Source organism: Hypomesus transpacificus, chromosome 3 (assembly GCF_021917145.1).
Source record: "Hypomesus transpacificus isolate Combined female chromosome 3, fHypTra1, whole genome shotgun sequence".
NCBI classification, from domain to species: Eukaryota; Metazoa; Chordata; class Actinopteri; order Osmeriformes; family Osmeridae; genus Hypomesus; species Hypomesus transpacificus.
The window spans coordinates 4,149,941-4,166,191 of NC_061062.1; the positions used below are offsets into that span (position 1 = coordinate 4,149,941).

General features: G+C 45.1%; 3 protein-coding genes across 5 annotated transcripts; 1 reads left to right on the forward strand and 2 right to left on the reverse strand.

The window, feature by feature from the left end:
* Positions 1-66: 66 nt before the first annotated feature.
* On the reverse strand, positions 67-4,150 carry pnn (pinin, desmosome associated protein). Its single transcript, XM_047014393.1, has 9 exons — positions 3,988-4,150; positions 3,478-3,552; positions 3,299-3,370; positions 3,067-3,142; positions 2,892-2,986; positions 2,623-2,698; positions 2,345-2,500; positions 1,960-2,098; positions 67-1,795 (listed from the first exon to the last, which is right to left on the reverse strand). The coding sequence occupies exons 1-9, from the start codon at positions 4,098-4,100 to the stop codon at positions 660-662; spliced, it is 1,938 nt and encodes a 645-aa protein (XP_046870349.1). The 5' UTR covers positions 4,101-4,150; the 3' UTR covers positions 67-659.
* A 580-nt stretch (positions 4,151-4,730) lies between these two features.
* Positions 4,731-7,082, reverse strand: gemin2 (gem (nuclear organelle) associated protein 2). 2 transcript variants are annotated; one of them, XM_047014588.1, is made up of 10 exons: positions 6,779-7,082; positions 6,506-6,593; positions 6,333-6,422; positions 6,184-6,243; positions 5,991-6,104; positions 5,771-5,815; positions 5,524-5,592; positions 5,310-5,420; positions 5,109-5,167; positions 4,731-4,966 (listed from the first exon to the last, which is right to left on the reverse strand). In XM_047014588.1, the coding sequence occupies exons 1-10, from the start codon at positions 6,895-6,897 to the stop codon at positions 4,930-4,932; spliced, it is 792 nt and encodes a 263-aa protein (XP_046870544.1). In that variant the 5' UTR covers positions 6,898-7,082; the 3' UTR covers positions 4,731-4,929. The 2 variants fall into 2 exon arrangements, with proteins under 2 accessions (XP_046870544.1, XP_046870550.1); XM_047014594.1 differs by having other exon boundaries at positions 4,739-4,966; positions 5,109-5,164.
* A 10-nt stretch (positions 7,083-7,092) lies between these two features.
* Positions 7,093-10,287, forward strand: nubpl (nucleotide binding protein-like). 2 transcript variants are annotated; one of them, XM_047014568.1, is made up of 11 exons: positions 7,093-7,256; positions 7,514-7,661; positions 7,862-7,896; positions 8,007-8,097; positions 8,349-8,388; positions 8,492-8,582; positions 8,659-8,752; positions 9,043-9,128; positions 9,258-9,378; positions 9,512-9,594; positions 9,751-10,287. In XM_047014568.1, exons 1-11 carry the CDS (start codon positions 7,122-7,124, stop codon positions 9,811-9,813), a joined length of 987 nt encoding a protein of 328 aa, XP_046870524.1. In that variant the 5' UTR covers positions 7,093-7,121; the 3' UTR covers positions 9,814-10,287. The 2 variants fall into 2 exon arrangements, with proteins under 2 accessions (XP_046870524.1, XP_046870532.1); XM_047014576.1 differs by lacking the exons at positions 7,093-7,256; positions 7,514-7,661; positions 7,862-7,896 and having other exon boundaries at positions 8,081-8,097; positions 8,518-8,582.
* Positions 10,288-16,251: the final 5,964 nt, after the last annotated feature.

The following is a 16,251-nucleotide window of genomic DNA, read 5'->3' on the forward strand; positions in this document are numbered from 1 at the left end:
TTCAAAAAAAGACATGTATTTATTTTCATGTACAAGATATGAGAGAAAGGACAAAGAAACCCAAAGTGTTTAATCATCTTTTTTTAATGAAGCTGCGGATGGTTTCAGTGTACAAAAAAAAACAAAAAACATTGTAGTCAAAATTGATTTCTTAGATGCACAGTGACCAGACACTATGCATGGTCATCACATTAGGGGGCTAGAGTTTTATTCAGAAGCTGTGAGTGTAACTGTGCAACATCACAACTGGAAATACATAACTAATACCACCACCATCACCACCACGTTTTAACCATGGCTACACCAGCCTCAGAAGTTATGTTAGCAAGACATTGCTCAGAAACCCTCAAAGGACGATAAAAACAAAAGAATTTCTGGACAAAACAGGCTAAGCTGTATCACCTAAAAGCAAGTCAATTAAAAAAAAAAACAATGTAAAAGCTGTTAGTGGGCAAGATGGTGGACTAGGTCTGACGAATACAGGAGTAATCCCAAGATCAAATATTTTTCAATACCATATTGATAATTAAAAATACTTCCAGAAAATTCTAAGAGCCTCATCTTCTGGGGTCTCCATTAAATAACCCTCTTCGCTCAGACTTGGATACATGGATATTTAGACAGAAAAAAACGGCCACCCACTGAGATATAAAACCTTTCTAGCGACGCTTATCTTTCCTGTCTGACTTCCTGTCATCGCGAGATGACCTCTTTCTGTCAGACCGGCTGGAGACCTTGTCTTTGGGATTTTTAGACTCTCTCCCACTTCCCTTGGACGGTTTGTGGCCCCTCTCTCCTCCCTTCTTCCTCTCTCTTTCAGAGGGCCTTCTCCTGCGTTTCTTGTCGCGTCCCCCGGACCTGCTGTGGGAGGAGCTACGGCTGTGGGAGGAACTCCCACTGGAAGAGGAGGAGCTTCCACTAGAAGAGGAGGAGCTTCCACTAGAAGAGGAGGAACCAGAGGAGGAGCTAGAGGAGGAGCTACTGCCGCTGCCTTTCTTCTTCTCTTTAGACTTTTTGCGGCCCCGTCCTTCCTCCTGTGGCTGGGTCTCCAGGTCCTTAGGGCCCTCCGGGGCAGGGAGCTTTGGTGGTGGTTGCTTCTGCTCAGGCCCCTGGCTCTGGGGCTCCTGAGTGGCCTCCAGGAGGGGGATGAGAGGCTGTGGTGTGGCCTCTTTGGTAGCAGCCTCCTTGGGCTCTACACTGCCAGTGATGGCCACCTCTGGGGTGGCTTGGACTTTTTCTGGGCTCTTGGGCTCCGAGGTCTTCTCCTGGTGCTCTGGTGTTGCTGTGGGGCCCTGGACATTTTCCTGAACTACCTCCACCTGTCCCTCTACCCTCTTCCCCTTAACTCCCTCTGCCTCAGTTTCCACCTCCATCTTCTCATTCTCCTCCCTGTCCCCGACCTGCCCATCTGTCTCCTTTCCTCCACCTGCAGCTATAGCTACCTCCACCTCCCTAGCCTCCCCCATTTCCCTGTCCTGACCCTCCCCATCTACAACCTCCCCCTCCCCCTTGTCTACATCCCCCTTCTCCACCTTCCCCCCTTTCCTGTCCTTCACCTCTTCCTCCTCCTCCTCCTCTTCCTCTTCCTCCTCCATTTCTACATCATTGCGGTTACCTGTCACCTTGACTAGCTGGCCCGTGGGCTTACCCTCCTTCAGGTCCTCAGTCTTCGGGTCCTTTCCCCCAGCGCCAGCTGCGGCCTCCTGTTCCCTCTCCCGCTGGGACTGGCGCCGAGGACGAGCCTCCATCTTACTCAGGTGCTCGGCAAACGCCTCGCGCCTCTCCTCAAAAACCACTTCAGAGAAACGGAAGGAAAATAGAAAAAAGACCCGTTAGACGTGCACCGCACACACAAGAATCGGATGTGTGCTGTAGAGGATTGAGGGAAGAGTAGAAAAGTAAAACAGACTACATGCAGGCAGCACACATCTAGTTTTACAAGACACCAAACTGTCTCACCATTCAATTTTTTCTGAGAATCCTCCAGGAGCTTGTTAGTGGATGAGCACATCTTCACGGGTAAATAGAAGATGGGTGGCTTGGTCTTGGTGCGAATGAACTTCACTAGCTTGACATTGTGCACATTCCACTCTTCTTGCTGCAAGACATGTCAAAGATTAGCAGACGGACACGGTGACACGGTGAGTCAGTTTCTCTTCAGGCACACCACTGAATCAGCTGAAAAGCTATACTCTGTCATCCAACATAAAACCTCATCTTTCATAGAAAGCATTGTGTTCTTGTGAAAGTTTAATACACGCTAAATATTTACATGTATTTATCCCCCCCCGCCTGCTACAGCTAAGTGAGGGGTGCTGTGTGCATGCGTTTGAGAAGTCCATACCAACTGAGCAAGCTCCACTTTCTGCTCCAACAGTTTGAGCTCTGTCTGCTTGGCACGCCTCTCTTCAAACAGCTCTCTCCTCTCACCCTCCACCCTCTTCTTCTCCTGCTCTGCCTGCACCTCCAGCTTCTGCTCAATCTCACAACGGCGCTTTTGCTGTCAGGAGAAAAGACGGAGAAAAAGCCGTGAGGGAGCACGATAGGGGAGGGCAGGACTAGAGAGAACGGCTCATTCACAGGCAACTAAACAAAGAGTAGTGCATTCAGGGGTACCCCTACCCTGTCTGTGGCCACATTTGACTCCTGTTTAAACTTCTGTAAGGTTCCCATCAGCAGGCCAAACATGCGTCGGTTCCTGTGAAGAGAGAATGTGTGACACTGGTCAGCGACACCCTGCCAAGCAGCCCGTCAGCCATGCCGGCCGAAAGCCAGTTAACCAACCACACAATGTCCCCAAGCCCAGGTGCTGCACACTTCACCACCAGACCAGACTTGTGGTTGATAGATCTTTATGAATAATAAACAGACTGGAGTGTGTGCAGCCTCACCTCTGTTTTCCCCTCTCATCCATGGTCTGATCTTGGATCAGGTCTCGACGCGTGCGCTCCTTGGAGGTAGCCACTACTGATGACTGCAACGCTGGCTGTGGATCAGACAGCAGAGAAGGGGTTAAAACCAGGGGTTAACACGTACGCACCACATGACCAGAGGTCTAGCCTGTACCTTTTTGACATCGTCATCGTCCTCAGCGTCGCTATCGTGACGTGAATCTCTCCTGGCTCTCTGGTCCCCAGCCAGCCTACACATACAAAACAGCAGCCATTGAATAACCACTTTTGTCAAAAAAAAAATTGTGACAAAAACAAATGTGTAGCTACACACCTCAATGCAACCAGTCACTACCGTTAATAAACCTGACCAGCATAGCACAGTCACCACCACATCCCACACTCACCTCAACAGGGCTCCTTCAATATCCCTCTGCTTGGCTGGCGGGCCTCCTCCGCCCACTTCAGAGAGTCCACGTCTGAAAGACACATTAAGCCTTGATTCATTAAACACCAAGCTCAAGCCCAATCCTATCTATGCGATAAGGGGGAAGGCCACTCCCGAGGGTTGATCCGATGGTTTTACCTCAGTAGGTTGATGCCTCGCCCCCTACCTCCTCCCATCATGCCTGGGACGGGTGGCCTTCGTACTTGGCCAGGTCTGAGGTGAAAAATAAAAACCACAAACAAGTCTAGTTGCAAATGGTTCGACTTACGTGCAAGGGAATCAACACGGAAATGTTCAAGCTAACTGATCATACACAAACCCTTAGTTGGCAAGCTAGCCCGCCTAGCGTTAGCCATGATAAAACACCACTGTACCTGCAGTCCCAGATCAGTCTTCCGCATACTAAATAATTTCCCCCATCACGTTCCTTTACGGGATTCTGAACAGCTAGATTACCCCAATACACAGATGAAAGGCCCCGTTTAAGATACCGTGTTCACCTAACGTAGTTAGCTAACAAACAAGCCCGTTACCAGTGTTTGAATAATGGAAGAAGCCATTTTTGTGGCTAGATGGCGAGCTAGCTTCCTGCAAACGTAGTAGAGACCAGCTATATACATTGTAAATATTTTGCAGGTTTTGACTTACCTCAACTCATTGGGATCCCGCCCCGTTAGTTTACGAATATTATCGTCTACATTCTTCAAACTCTCCTTCGCTTTTTCAAGCTGGTCTTGTAAAGATTGCACTGCCACCGCCATCTCGCTAGTGAGCTTCTACCAAGCATGCGAGCCGCAAAGCATTACTGGGAAAGGGAAAACGCATTCATATTGATGGTCTGGGGGGGACTGAAGTCACCTGACCATTTCAATTTTATGCAGTTCACATTCCTATCATGACCAAGATCGCCGCCCTACATCATTGTGCTTAACATTTTTTATTAGAACAGAAAGTAGTACCCTATGTAAAGTACACACTCGAAGCTGTTGGGTCAGGTTTAAAACCTCTCGGAATGACTTCACTAGGGTTGCCACCTTTTGATTTGTGAAAAAAATGGGACATTCGGACAGAACCAGGGGCGCCGCCAGGTATTTTGGGCCCCATGAAAAAAAGTATCCTTTCCATTATTTTTTCATTTTTTGGGCCGTAGGGGGGGGGGCGGAAATAACGAATTTCGTTTTATTTCAAACAATGAGATTCAAATTGAGAAATACATTTTCAAAAAAAAACGGGACAATTGGTGTCCAGGGAAATCAAACGAAAAAACTGGGAGGGATCGCAACCCTAATTTATACTCACAGATAATGAAATAAAAATAACTCATCTTAGATAACACAAACCAAATACTTTCAAGTTTCCTAAATGGTAACTGAAAAAAATACAGTAAAACTTTGATGCAGTTACTTTTATTTGACTAAATATTCAAATACTAGTCCACAGTGGTATTGATACATATCTTTATTTCATAACAGTGAAAGCATAATTATGATGAAGTAACTGAAAAGTAGAATTGTTCCCACATTTTCTGAGCTGTCCATCAATCAACTGACACCATTTCCCTAATTTGGACAGGTCTTTTGGTCATTCTGATCATTCCTGATCAGCCAAGTCATTCTGTTCAAAATATCTGAAAAGATAGGAAAAAACATGGTTTAGAATCAACATGGCCCTTTCAATTGTCTATGTATGACTGAGGCCAAAAGGGTTAAATAAAGTTCCTTGAATTGAATGACCTTGACACACGTTCTGGAAGCTTGAAGATAAGTTACCTGGCAACAATGCAGATCATCAGGTTGAGACCTGACAGTCTCTCATCCTCCACACTCTGCTGTTATGATAAAGAAAAAAATATGGAACTATAAGAGCTAGCCATCATCATCACCACTCATGTCAGCTGTTTTGCACAGCTCAGTTTGTTTTTGAATGCTTTGGAAGTGTGATAAAAGCCACACCCGTCCAAGCACTCTTACCAGACTGGCCCTGACTTCAGAGCATCTTCTTGCTAGCTGTCGTATGAGGGAGTGAGACTCAGGAAGAAGGGGCTTCTCCAGACAAGCCAGCAAAGCATAAAGCCATCTTCCCTGGAAGAAGCACAAGTCAGCATCAGCTTTTCTTAACTTCTACAGATCATGTCTTATTAAAAACCTATTTTAACTTAGAAGATAACATGGCAAATATACCAACCAACTGTGGGGCAAACTCCCTTTCTTCAAACCAGTTGATCAAGTATTCCAGAACTGCAGAGATAGTGGCCTGAGAAAGAAACATTTAAACAATGTAGAAAAATGAAACAGAGCAAACAAGAGTGATAATAGCGATAGAGCATTATAAAGTCTTAAACAAACAAAACTAAAATAACAAAAGCATCCATTCTGCCTTGCAACCAGGAGGCAGTATGTAAGAGTATCACCCTAAATATAGGACAGCTCACCTGATTTAGCCGGCTCACTATACTCAGGAACGGAGAGAAGCCCATCTGGGAGAACCAGGGAGGGAACAAAGAACACAGAGATGATGGATGACTACATCCTCACGCCAGAGTAAGAACTCCACTTGGTTTCTGCCTCATTCTGCGCCGGTTAATTCAGATACTTCAGGGTAGTACAACCCTCACATCCTATGGTATTAGTATTACTTCTGGTATTTGTTACCTTGGTATAGTCAAGGCCTATGTCAGAGTCCTCCCTGTCTGGGGGAGGGCAGTTGAGATACACCCTCTCACCCAGGCAAAACTTCTTCCACCCTTCTTCATCATTCAGCTTGGGCTACAGACAGACCACACAGTCAGAAGTACAGACAGGCTAGTGTGGTAATGGTTATTTGTACACGTTTAATTTAACTCACCATTATTACATTGTCGTCTAGTGACTGAGAGCTCCAGTGTTTCCTATGCTTGTTGATGCTCTGTAAAATATCGTAACTGTTAACGTCAGAAAGTTAAGTCCCACCAAGGATAAATGATGCCGTTGTAAAAAATGAGAAGACTTATTTGCCTGTCTAATCTCTGAGAAGTTGCTGATTTGCTGTCGCTGCCATCCCAAGCTTGGAGAAAATCCTTGTGGAGCAGCCTGGCAACCTGTGACCTGTCTCACAAAAGTTAAAATACACGTTTAAAAATACAAATATCTGTCTGCACTTACATCCACATATTAACAGTTCAACTTACCGACGCGTTCACTGTTTGTTTGTTTTTCCTTAATTTCTTGGGGTCAATCTGAGCCACTACGACGTCTGGACAAAGCGACGCCTCAAGCCTTAAATCGAGACAGAGACCGGCTTAGACATTAGCTGGGGGGGTAATACGTACACAAGATACTTTCCTAAACAATAGTGGTCGGTGACGATGCCTACTAGCTAACGACCTGTGTTTATGAGGCTGACGCTGGTAACTGAATTTAATAAATAGGTATTTAACAACGATGTAAGAAGTGTCACTTACTGAACCTGTCTGAGATACTCCTGAGGGTTTCGTGGAGGTTCGTTTGGTTTGAAATCATCGCTCTCCCCTGTCTCAACGGGCAGGAGCCTAGGCATCAATTCTTCCACATCGGATTTCATCTTTATTCAATTTTTATTAACAAACGCAGTGTTATAGTGCTTGTTTTGCCATATCCTGTTTGAAATTACACAAGTCGTTAATTCTCAAAAGTCAATCTACGCAGTAAGCACTTGAGCTACAACAAAATAAACTTTAGCGCCATCTTGCTAGCGACATGCTGCCAATGACGCGATAAGAATGCGCCGGCTGTCAACCCTCGTTCACAACAAGACAACAGCAAAATATGGCTCACTGTAGCTACAGTAAAATCGCACATTTATTAAAACTGACAGCCGTCACAACAAACAAGCCAAATGCGTTAAGGACAGGAAGAGGTATACATGTTCCCTTAGGCTGCAAATATTGTATACGCTGTAAGGTAAGACGTCAAAGAATCCTGTTCCTTATTTGCTGGGTGAAAGATTACTAAGCTTTGCTATCTTCAACATTGGTCCACTCATGTCACAGTTGACAAAACGGTCCTCTGGCTTTAGGTGTCCCACTATTCATTTAATAGTTCGTCTTTACGACAATGTTGTATTACAATGCTTTTACCTGACTCATGGTTGTTGCATAGACTGTATGTCCAAGATGAGCGATGCTAAGAAGTTGTTTTCCCCTCCCTTATTCCCCGAGACGTCGGGTGCTGCAGACAGGGCGTTGCAGGAGAGGCAGAAGCAGCACATGGCTCGAGGTCTGCCTAAACAGAAGCCTATACCAGGAGTCAAACAGGTCATAGTGGTCGCTTCGGGAAAAGGAGGAGTGGGAAAGTCAACCACAGCAGGTGCCAGATTGTATAACGGGTTGTAGATATACAGAGTCAGGGTCTCACTCCATTTAGGGGAAAACAAAATGTTGGTGTCTTTCATTCATATTATATGATTTTATTGCAGTCAAGTGGACCTGACATTTGACGTATTACAGTACTGTATATTACAGTAAGGATTGCTTACCTTATGTTGTTGTTTGTCTTCTTGCCAACAGTGAATCTAGCCCTTGGACTCACTGCCAATGACCCGGTAAATAATAACCAGTACTGACTTAGTCCTATGGATTTATTTGCACAGCATACTGACTCAGTCACTCCTCAATTTGTACCCCCCACCCTTCCCCTCTTCCTCTCTCCTAGAGTAAGACAGTGGGGCTATTAGATGCAGATGTGTATGGTCCCTCAGTTCCTAAACTGATGAACTTGCGAGGGAACCCGGAGCTCACACAAAGTGGGTCACACTCTGCAACCTAAATGACGTCATTGCTAGAACTTCGTACCATATCAGGGTTGTACCATATAATCCCACATTATTGAGAAGCTTTCCTGCCTGAGCTGTGCACATTCACAATACTTCAAAAGAACAATTCTCAACACATCCTTTAGGATAGATTTACACCAGTTACAATTCACCCTGATCCAAATGCATGTTACAGTATGTGTGAAGTGTTTTGCGCCTAAAAATATCTGTTTTTCTTCCAGACAACCTAATGATACCGTTAGTGAATTTTGGGATCCCTTGGTGAGTACCCTCCTCTTCATCACACCTTGCTGGCACAGGGTAGAGACGGTAGAAACATGACTATGAGGACTTCAATAGTATTCATTCACCCCCTCTTTCTCAGCATGTCTATGGGCTTCCTTGTGGCAGATGTAGCTCCCATTGTCTGGAGGGGTCTGATGGTCATGTCTGCTATAGAGAAACTTCTACGACAGGTAAACACACTGCAGAAGCACAACCTACCCAAGGGTAAGTCCTATGATTATCTCTGAGTCGTGTGTGTCTGTGCAGGTGGATTGGGGCCTGTTGGATTACCTGGTGATTGACATGCCTCCGGGTACTGGAGATGTCCAGCTGTCCATCACACAGAACATCCCCATTGCAGGTTCGTCATCTCGGGTCAGCACCCAGGACAGTGGTGTGTGTGTTCAGTTGTTTACCAACATGCCGTGACCCCCCAGACATTTACATTTAGTCATTTAGCAGACACTCTTATCCAGAGCGACTTACAGTAAGTACAGGGACATTCCCCCTGAGGCAAGTAGGGTGAAGTGCCTTGCCCAAGGACACAACGTAATTTGGCACGGCCGGGATTGAACCAGTGACCTCTGATTACTAGCCCGATTCCCTAACCGCTCAGCCATCTGACTTCCAGACCTGTGCTTACGGTTGCAGGAGCTGTGATAGTGTCCACTCCCCAGGACATCGCCCTTCTCGATGCACGAAGAGGAGCAGAGATGTTCAAAAAAGTCCATGTTCCTGTAAGAGTCTTGAATTTAAAGGGATCAAATCAAGAGGATATTAAGATAGGTTGACTCTGTGCTGTGTTCTTGACTTGTGCCCAGATGTATGCACAGGTAGTGATTATTGACCCTGCTCCTGTGCTGCAGGTGCTGGGGCTGGTCCAGAATATGAGTGTGTTCCAGTGTCCCAAGTGTAACCATCAGACCCACATCTTTGGGATGGATGGAGCACGGGAGCTAGCTAATACTCTGGGCGTACAAGTTCTGGGTGAGGCCAGTTGTTCTCAAATTATGTTGTATCCAGGAGAATCTATTAGGGGAGCGATTTTTGAGAATCAACTGTGGAGATTGAACCTTCTCCTCCCTTCCCCATCCCTTCTCCTGCACCCTCCTTCCTACAGGAGACGTTCCTCTTCACCTCAACATCAGAGAAACATCAGACAGGGGACAGCCTGTGGTCATCTCATCTCCTGACAGCCCTGAGGTCTGGAGCTTTGATAAGTTTGATATCTTACCCAAACCTACTGCGCTTTTATCTGAGTAATTGGTGGTGTAATCTCAATGTGTTGGGGATTTTGATGTTCTCAGACTTGACGTTTAGCTGCAGTATCTGATGAGTTTGTTTCTATTTGTGTTCCAGGCTGAAGCTTACAAGAAGGTGGCAGCTGCTGTGGTTCAAAGGCTACAGGAAGTCTCTGCTTGATTGGAAGTACATCCAGGAAGTAATTAACTGATTTAAAGCCAATTGGGGCACAGTTGAAGCGTGTCCAGTGGAAGGAATTGCACTAAAGGCTGCAGATAGAAACGCCTATGAGTAGAAGAGATCGCATCCTGTCAAGATGCCACTAGGGATGTCTGGTCTACATGTTATTTCTCTACCTGAGGTTTCTTCTTTGGAACAAGAAAAGGACACCACCTGTTCCCTCCTGTCCTTCAATTTGACCACCTTCATCCATTTACCCACCAAAAGAGTATAAAGCACAGTAAACACTAACAATATCAGCCAGTATATATTTTACATTCATCCCTGACAAACATTTCTGAATGAATACTACAGGAGGTTCTCTTCCAGAGAAAGTTTTTCTCTCCATACTTGAATGATAATGACTCGAGATTTGTATAATCAAAGAACTTGACCGTATGTTCTGATTCATATGAGATTAATAAAGGCATACAAATGCTGTGTGAAGTTTTCTTCTCTTGTTATCTGTATTATGAGTTTTCATGATTCATAAGAATGCACTTGTCTCTCACCAACACGTTCGGTTATGAGCCTAATATGGGTTGCTGTTTCTATCTACTGTCACTTGGGGGCGCTCCATATGAGTTGAATATTCTTAGACTTGGAGAGCTGTACTTTGTTTTTTAAAGGGCAGGCCTGGCCTTATTTAAAAATTGCACTCTGATCTCTCACTCTGTCTGTGAGAGAAGTGAAGGAGAAAGCAGAATTCTCTGAGTGGGTGGTTTCATGCTTATTTATAACAGCTTTCAATTTACACTGCACTCCCCTTGAAGAAGTTACAGAATCTAACACACTACCTGGATCAATATTTAAATGGGGAGGGGAGGGGAGGGGAGGGGAGGGGAGGGGAGGGGAGGGGAGGGGAGGGGAGGGGAGAAGGGTGTCTAGTGTCAAGAACCCATTAGAAAATATTGATTGATTGAATGGATACAGTCTTATAAATCTATGACAAAATATGACTTTGAAAGACGTATACACATTCGATGTGGATGTGCCGTGCGCGCCATTAAAGCTCTCAAATATTTAACACTTAAGAAAAACTAGGATGAGTAAATCCCTCTCCCGAGCTAGTGACTAGAAGAACTACTTCCTCTTGTCGATCATGATGAGAAAATTCACATGTATTATACAGCATGCATACATTATTGAATGAAATTATATCAAGTAAGAGTTTTGGAAACCTAGCTTCTTATAAAATGAGGTTTGGAGACCAGTGAGGAGACCTAATTTGCTTTCTATATTGAATGAAACTGTTAGATCCGCATGTGATGTTTGTCCCTGTGTCTGTGATTTTGGGACTTCTCTAACTGCATCTGTCAGCAGTTCAATGAAACATAACTCTATTGTTATGAAAGCCACATCCTGCATTGCAAAATTAGAAAGAAATTGTTTCAGAGAGAAGCAAAAAAACATCTGCTATCTTCTCGTCTGCAGTGCTTTCTCTCCACACTCAGCTAACATGACTTTCAACCAGAAAGGGCATAGCTGATATTCTGTTTATCGTGACCTTCAAATCTGCTAACAGTGTTATCAGTAATTTGTATGCGGAAATGTAAACATGAATTTCCAGCCCTCAGCCTTGTTATATCTTACAACCTGGACTTATTCTGTTCTGTGCTCCTGTTACTGCATGTCTAACTTCAGAGGAGGCTGGACACTGTATAAGCATTTATAAATGTATTGTTTGTCACATATGTGTAATGTCTATCACACCCTCCGTCTCTCTCTCTCTCTCTCTCTCTCTCTCTCTCTCTCTCTCTCTCTCTCTCTCTCTCTCTCTCTCTCTCTCTCTCTCTCTTCTCTCTCTCTCTCTCTCTCTCTCTCTCTCTCTCTCTCTTTCTCTCTCTCTCTCTCTCTCTCTCTCTCTCTCTCCCTGTAAAGGTGAAAGAGTTCATTGTGAGGAGGGGGCACCCTGAGCACAATAAGGTGAAACGAGTTGGTGGGGGATGATAATTTTGTCAGCAAGGGCATTGGATTTCTTCCCCACTACTGTCAGTGACAATAATGTGAATTCAGTTGAATGAATAGAATGTAAGCAGTACATTTTACGAAATATCCAAGGTATTTGAACTTACCACCCTCATCCAACATTTTTATGTTTTCTTTGACTTCATAGTCTGTGTCTCTTTTCTCTGCTGACACTGGCATGAATGTGAACAGGCTTTCAATGAGCCCTTAGGGATCTTGTTAGATGACCATCTACTCTGCACACACCCCTCTGCACCCCCCCCCCCCCCCCCCCACCCCCCACCCCCAACTCCTCCCTCCCACACTCACACCAACACTCCAGTTTATCTGTGTTTAATAGACCCACATCCAGGACCACCCCACCTCCCTCCTTTGTGGTCATCACCCCCCCCCCCCCCCCCCCCTGACCTTGGGAACCCTGCCCTTGCCTGGCAGCCCCGAGCGTTGCCGCGTTGCCATGGCAATGCAGCTGCGGTGTTGGTGTCGGTGTCAACAGCAGCAGCTGGTTCCAATTGTGCTGCGTCACTGGGAAGGGAATGTGTGTGTGTGTGTGTCCTCCGACTAGGAGCTAAGTGTAGGAGTGTAGGTTTAGTCCGTTTGCGCCCGTGTGCACATACTTTTACTACATTTCCAGTGAGTCCCTGTGTGTGTGTATGCATGTGTGTCAGCAGCCAGGAACTAGCAGCACCCCCGCAACATTTTTGGTCATCGTTCTTCCTGCACCGGAGCTGCAGAAAGAAGCCAGAGACTGTTTCCTCTCTGGGCCAGAGCTCCACCAGTGGCAGGGCCAGTAGGCAGAATATCTGCATCGTCCAAGCTTTTGTCTTCTTCTTCTTCCTTCAAAAGCGAAAAAAAGGAGAATACATGTTATGTGACGTGAGGGTCTAATATCTTTCTCCAGGGATCCCAACACCGCAAGGAGAAAAAACATGCACCCGTCGGTGTCTGTCTTCCACAGCACCATGGAAACGGGGATGTTTCAACACCTGATCCAGGAACTAGACTTCCTCGCAAAGCAGGATATGCCACAGTCATGGTGCCTCAAGTCAAAGGCTACTCAATTCAATCTCTACTGTTTGAATTGTGGAGTTGCATGTAGTGAAACTAAGTGTTATGGGGTGTGTCACCTGTTTTCTTACCCAGCTGCTGGACAAACAAAAGGACAAGACTCGCCATTACACACACACACACACACGTACACACACACACACACACAAACACACACGCACACAATCGTCTAGAGAGGATAGATCTAAAGAGATTCAGAGGTGGATTTAGGGGCCAGGGGACACTGAATAATTCATTATTGTTCTGGAGAGAAGAGGGATAGGAGGAAAGGGGAAAGGAGGCGGAGAGGAGGGGAGAAGAGAGGAGAAAGGAGGAGAGAGGAGAAGGGAGAAGAGTAGGCAGGGGTACAGGCAGTAGAAGAAAGCCAGGTTCAGGGACCTACCACTGGGCTTTTGAAGTCTGGGTACTGCTGGATGGTAGGAAAGTACATTCTCTCTCTCTCTTTCTTTTGCTCTCTGTCTCTCTCTCTGTCTCTCTCTCTGTCTCGTTCTGTCTCTTTCTTTTGCTCTCTGTCGCTCTCTGTCTCTCTCCCTCTATCTCTCTATCTACCTTGTTCTTTTCTCTTTTTCTCTTTTTCTCTTCTTCTCTTTTTCTCTTTTTCTCTTTTTCACTTTTTCACTTTTTCACTTCTCTCTCTCTCTCTCTCTCTATCTCTCTCTCTCTCTTTAAAAAACACAAAAATACCAAAACCTGTGTGTGTGTTTGTGTGTGTGCATGCGTGTGTGGTTTGTGCGCTGGTGCACGCTCTTGTGTGCGTGCGTGCTTGCGTGTGCGTGTGTGTGTGAGTGAGTGAGCTGTGGGACAACACAGGGGATGGTGAGGCTCACTGACGTTAACTTGCCTCAGGGTTCAATTAAAAATAAAGCTGAGGTTGCTACAGGGATGTAGGCGACAACTGCTGCATCAGCTGCAGTGGACAACATACTGCTGCTACCAACCCATCCAGGCGAAGGTTAACCTCCGGATTTCTCTTCGCCAAAACGAAAGGACAACCGACTCAAACCAAACTAACCATGAGAGGTTACATATTTTATGTTGCCGCAGACAGCATTAATATAAAGTAAATACAGTGTGGCCACACATTTACGTTTTCATAAGTATTACTTTATTCATTAACCTTAACAATGCTTGTTTAGGTAGAGTGACCTCTGCCTTGCAGAAAAAGAATGAGACTGTCCAAGCCTCTGTGTCGTGACACACACACACACACACACACTCCTACACACACGAGCATGCACACATCCAACATGCAAACTCTGTGACCAGCGCAACCTGCAGATGCTGCAGTGACATAATTCTTTCTGAGTGGTGATGACACTGACTCAAATGGATAAAAAGGATTTGGTGGATTGAATAAAAGGCTGAATGAGAGAAAGAAAGAGACACAGAGACAGGATAATAAAAATGGAAGGAGAGAGGGAGACTGGAAAGACGGGGGAGGATGAGGTAGCGAGACTGAGTGATAGATGGATAGAGAGAGAGAAAGAGAAACAGAGAAAGACCGAGATAGAAAGATATAGAGAGAAGGAGAGATGAGCCTGTACTCAGTCAGTTGGAGCCCTAGTGAGGAGACAGTCTCTCAGTCCTAATGAAGTGTTCACTGATGTTTTATGTCCGTTGCCGGAGGCAGCTGGCTGGACATCATAACTGTTATTGCGACAGACATGAAGATATAATAGATATTGCCGACCAGATGTCCTTACATAGATAAAGTGTATTTAGAACGCAGATTTTCATTTCTGTACTCTTTGACAAGGCTGTATTGGTTGTGTACTTATTTGTACTGGTCTAATGCTACTCTATTCATTACAGAAGTGGGAGTCCATTGTAAAACTGTTTCCTTGTTTGAACAGCCGGCTGGTGGGGGCAGATTGATGAAGCCTTCCTGACTCAGACGTAAAAAACAGACAGTCCTGTTTGCCTCACTGCATTCTTCCACCTGTAAGCTTAGCTGGAAGACATAAACAAGAAACCTGGACAGGTTGCTGAAGCGAGCCATGCTAACTCAACAATTAGCTTGAACCCAGCTGACCCTAACAAGCACAGACATACAGTAACTAAACCAACTATTTCCTGTTGCTTTTCTAATTTGATAGCAATGCTAATCTTATGTAATCTGGTTTTCCTGCTAGCCCCAATAACTCTTAACCCTCCTAAACTGGCTATCCAGTCGACAGACTGAGGAAAAACCCATGAGACGGGCAACACAAACAGACAGGCATTAACCTACTGTGGTAGCATCAGTCCCCTGGTTAGTTCTCTTCCCACACAATAAAATACTGCCTTTAGCACAACGAAATATCAAAGGGTTGTCAAGATACTTTGCACATATCTGACTCATCCATTATCGGGTAAATGCGAGACCAGTTATATTGGGGGGGCAAAGTCATATTGCGGGGGCAAAGTTCTCAGGGAAAAGTGTACTATCATTGGTAAATGTAGATATTATTCTCGTAGCCAATTAAAGCAGAACTGGGAAAAGGGTGATGTGTGTTCTCTTTCAGATCAGTGAGCCAGCACACTCCAAGTGGTTCAGATGTTCGAACCACTCAGATATGGTCTAACAGAGACTAACTAACCACAAAAGATAGTGAAGGGGTATTCAATATATATCATACACACAGTTTCATATATAACCTCCTTCCCTGTGTACATATACCACCTGGCCCCGTAAGGGGTTCTTATAAGAATACTTGCACCACCTCCGTGTTATCGGCACATAGGAATACATTTCGCTATACATTTTAAATTCTGCATCATGTGAAAGGTTGTTTTAATATCTTCAGACTCTTTCTCTGTGCCACTTTTCCCCTCTCTCTCTCTCTCTCTCTCTCTCTCTCTCTCTCTCTCTCTCTCTCTCTCTCTCTCTCTCTCTCTCTCTCGCTCTCCACAGTATCTAAATCAGCCAGCTGTTTCAAGCCTACTGACACAGACACCCTGCAGAGCAGTTCTGTCTCACACTGAAACCCACTGTTTCTCCTCTCCTCGCCTCCTTGTCTTCTCTACTTTATCCATCCCTCGTCTTATAACGTCATTTCCATCCAGTCACATACAGTGAAGAAGAGCTATTGCACAATGGACCAAAATATATCATATTTGTCCACTGTGATGTTGCTGTGACCAGCCAAAGTTAGTTCAATAGTAGTGGCTGAGTACCAGACTGACATGAATATCTGATCTGTCTAAAACAACACACACATTGAGAAACCTCTCTGTATGGAAGTGGTAGAGGAGTTGTTTTGCATACAGCTCCAGGGTATGAGATCAAGGCCAGAATAATAGAGCAAGTGGGAGCTTGTCCAACTTACAGTACAGACATATCCTATCACTACAATATACATACAGACTTATATTATAGATATT

What these genes read in the sequence shown, in the direction of transcription:
- pnn (XM_047014393.1), bottom strand. Translation starts at nt 4,100, where the DNA reads ATGGCGGTGGCAGTGCAATCTTTACAAGACCAGCTTGAAAAAGCGAAG. An exon ending in AAGTGGAGCTTGCTCAGTTG is followed by an intron (nt 2,099 to 2,344) that starts GTATGGACTTCT and finishes CATGTCTTGCAG; the next exon opens with CAAGAAGAGTGGAATGTGCA. An exon ending in TTCTCAGAAAAAATTGAATG is followed by an intron (nt 1,796 to 1,959) that starts GTGAGACAGTTT and finishes GTTTCTCTGAAG; the next exon opens with TGGTTTTTGAGGAGAGGCGC.
- nubpl (XM_047014568.1), top strand. Translation starts at nt 7,122, where the DNA reads ATGGCTCACTGTAGCTACAGTAAAATCGCACATTTATTAAAACTGACA. An exon ending in GACTCACTGCCAATGACCCG is followed by an intron (nt 7,897 to 8,006) that starts GTAAATAATAAC and finishes CCTCTCTCCTAG; the next exon opens with AGTAAGACAGTGGGGCTATT. An exon ending in TCTGGGCGTACAAGTTCTGG is followed by an intron (nt 9,379 to 9,511) that starts GTGAGGCCAGTT and finishes TCCTTCCTACAG; the next exon opens with GAGACGTTCCTCTTCACCTC.
- gemin2 (XM_047014588.1), bottom strand. Translation starts at nt 6,897, where the DNA reads ATGAAATCCGATGTGGAAGAATTGATGCCTAGGCTCCTGCCCGTTGAG. An exon ending in ACTTCTCAGAGATTAGACAG is followed by an intron (nt 6,244 to 6,332) that starts GCAAATAAGTCT and finishes GATATTTTACAG; the next exon opens with AGCATCAACAAGCATAGGAA. An exon ending in TAGGCCTTGACTATACCAAG is followed by an intron (nt 5,816 to 5,990) that starts GTAACAAATACC and finishes TGGTTCTCCCAG; the next exon opens with ATGGGCTTCTCTCCGTTCCT.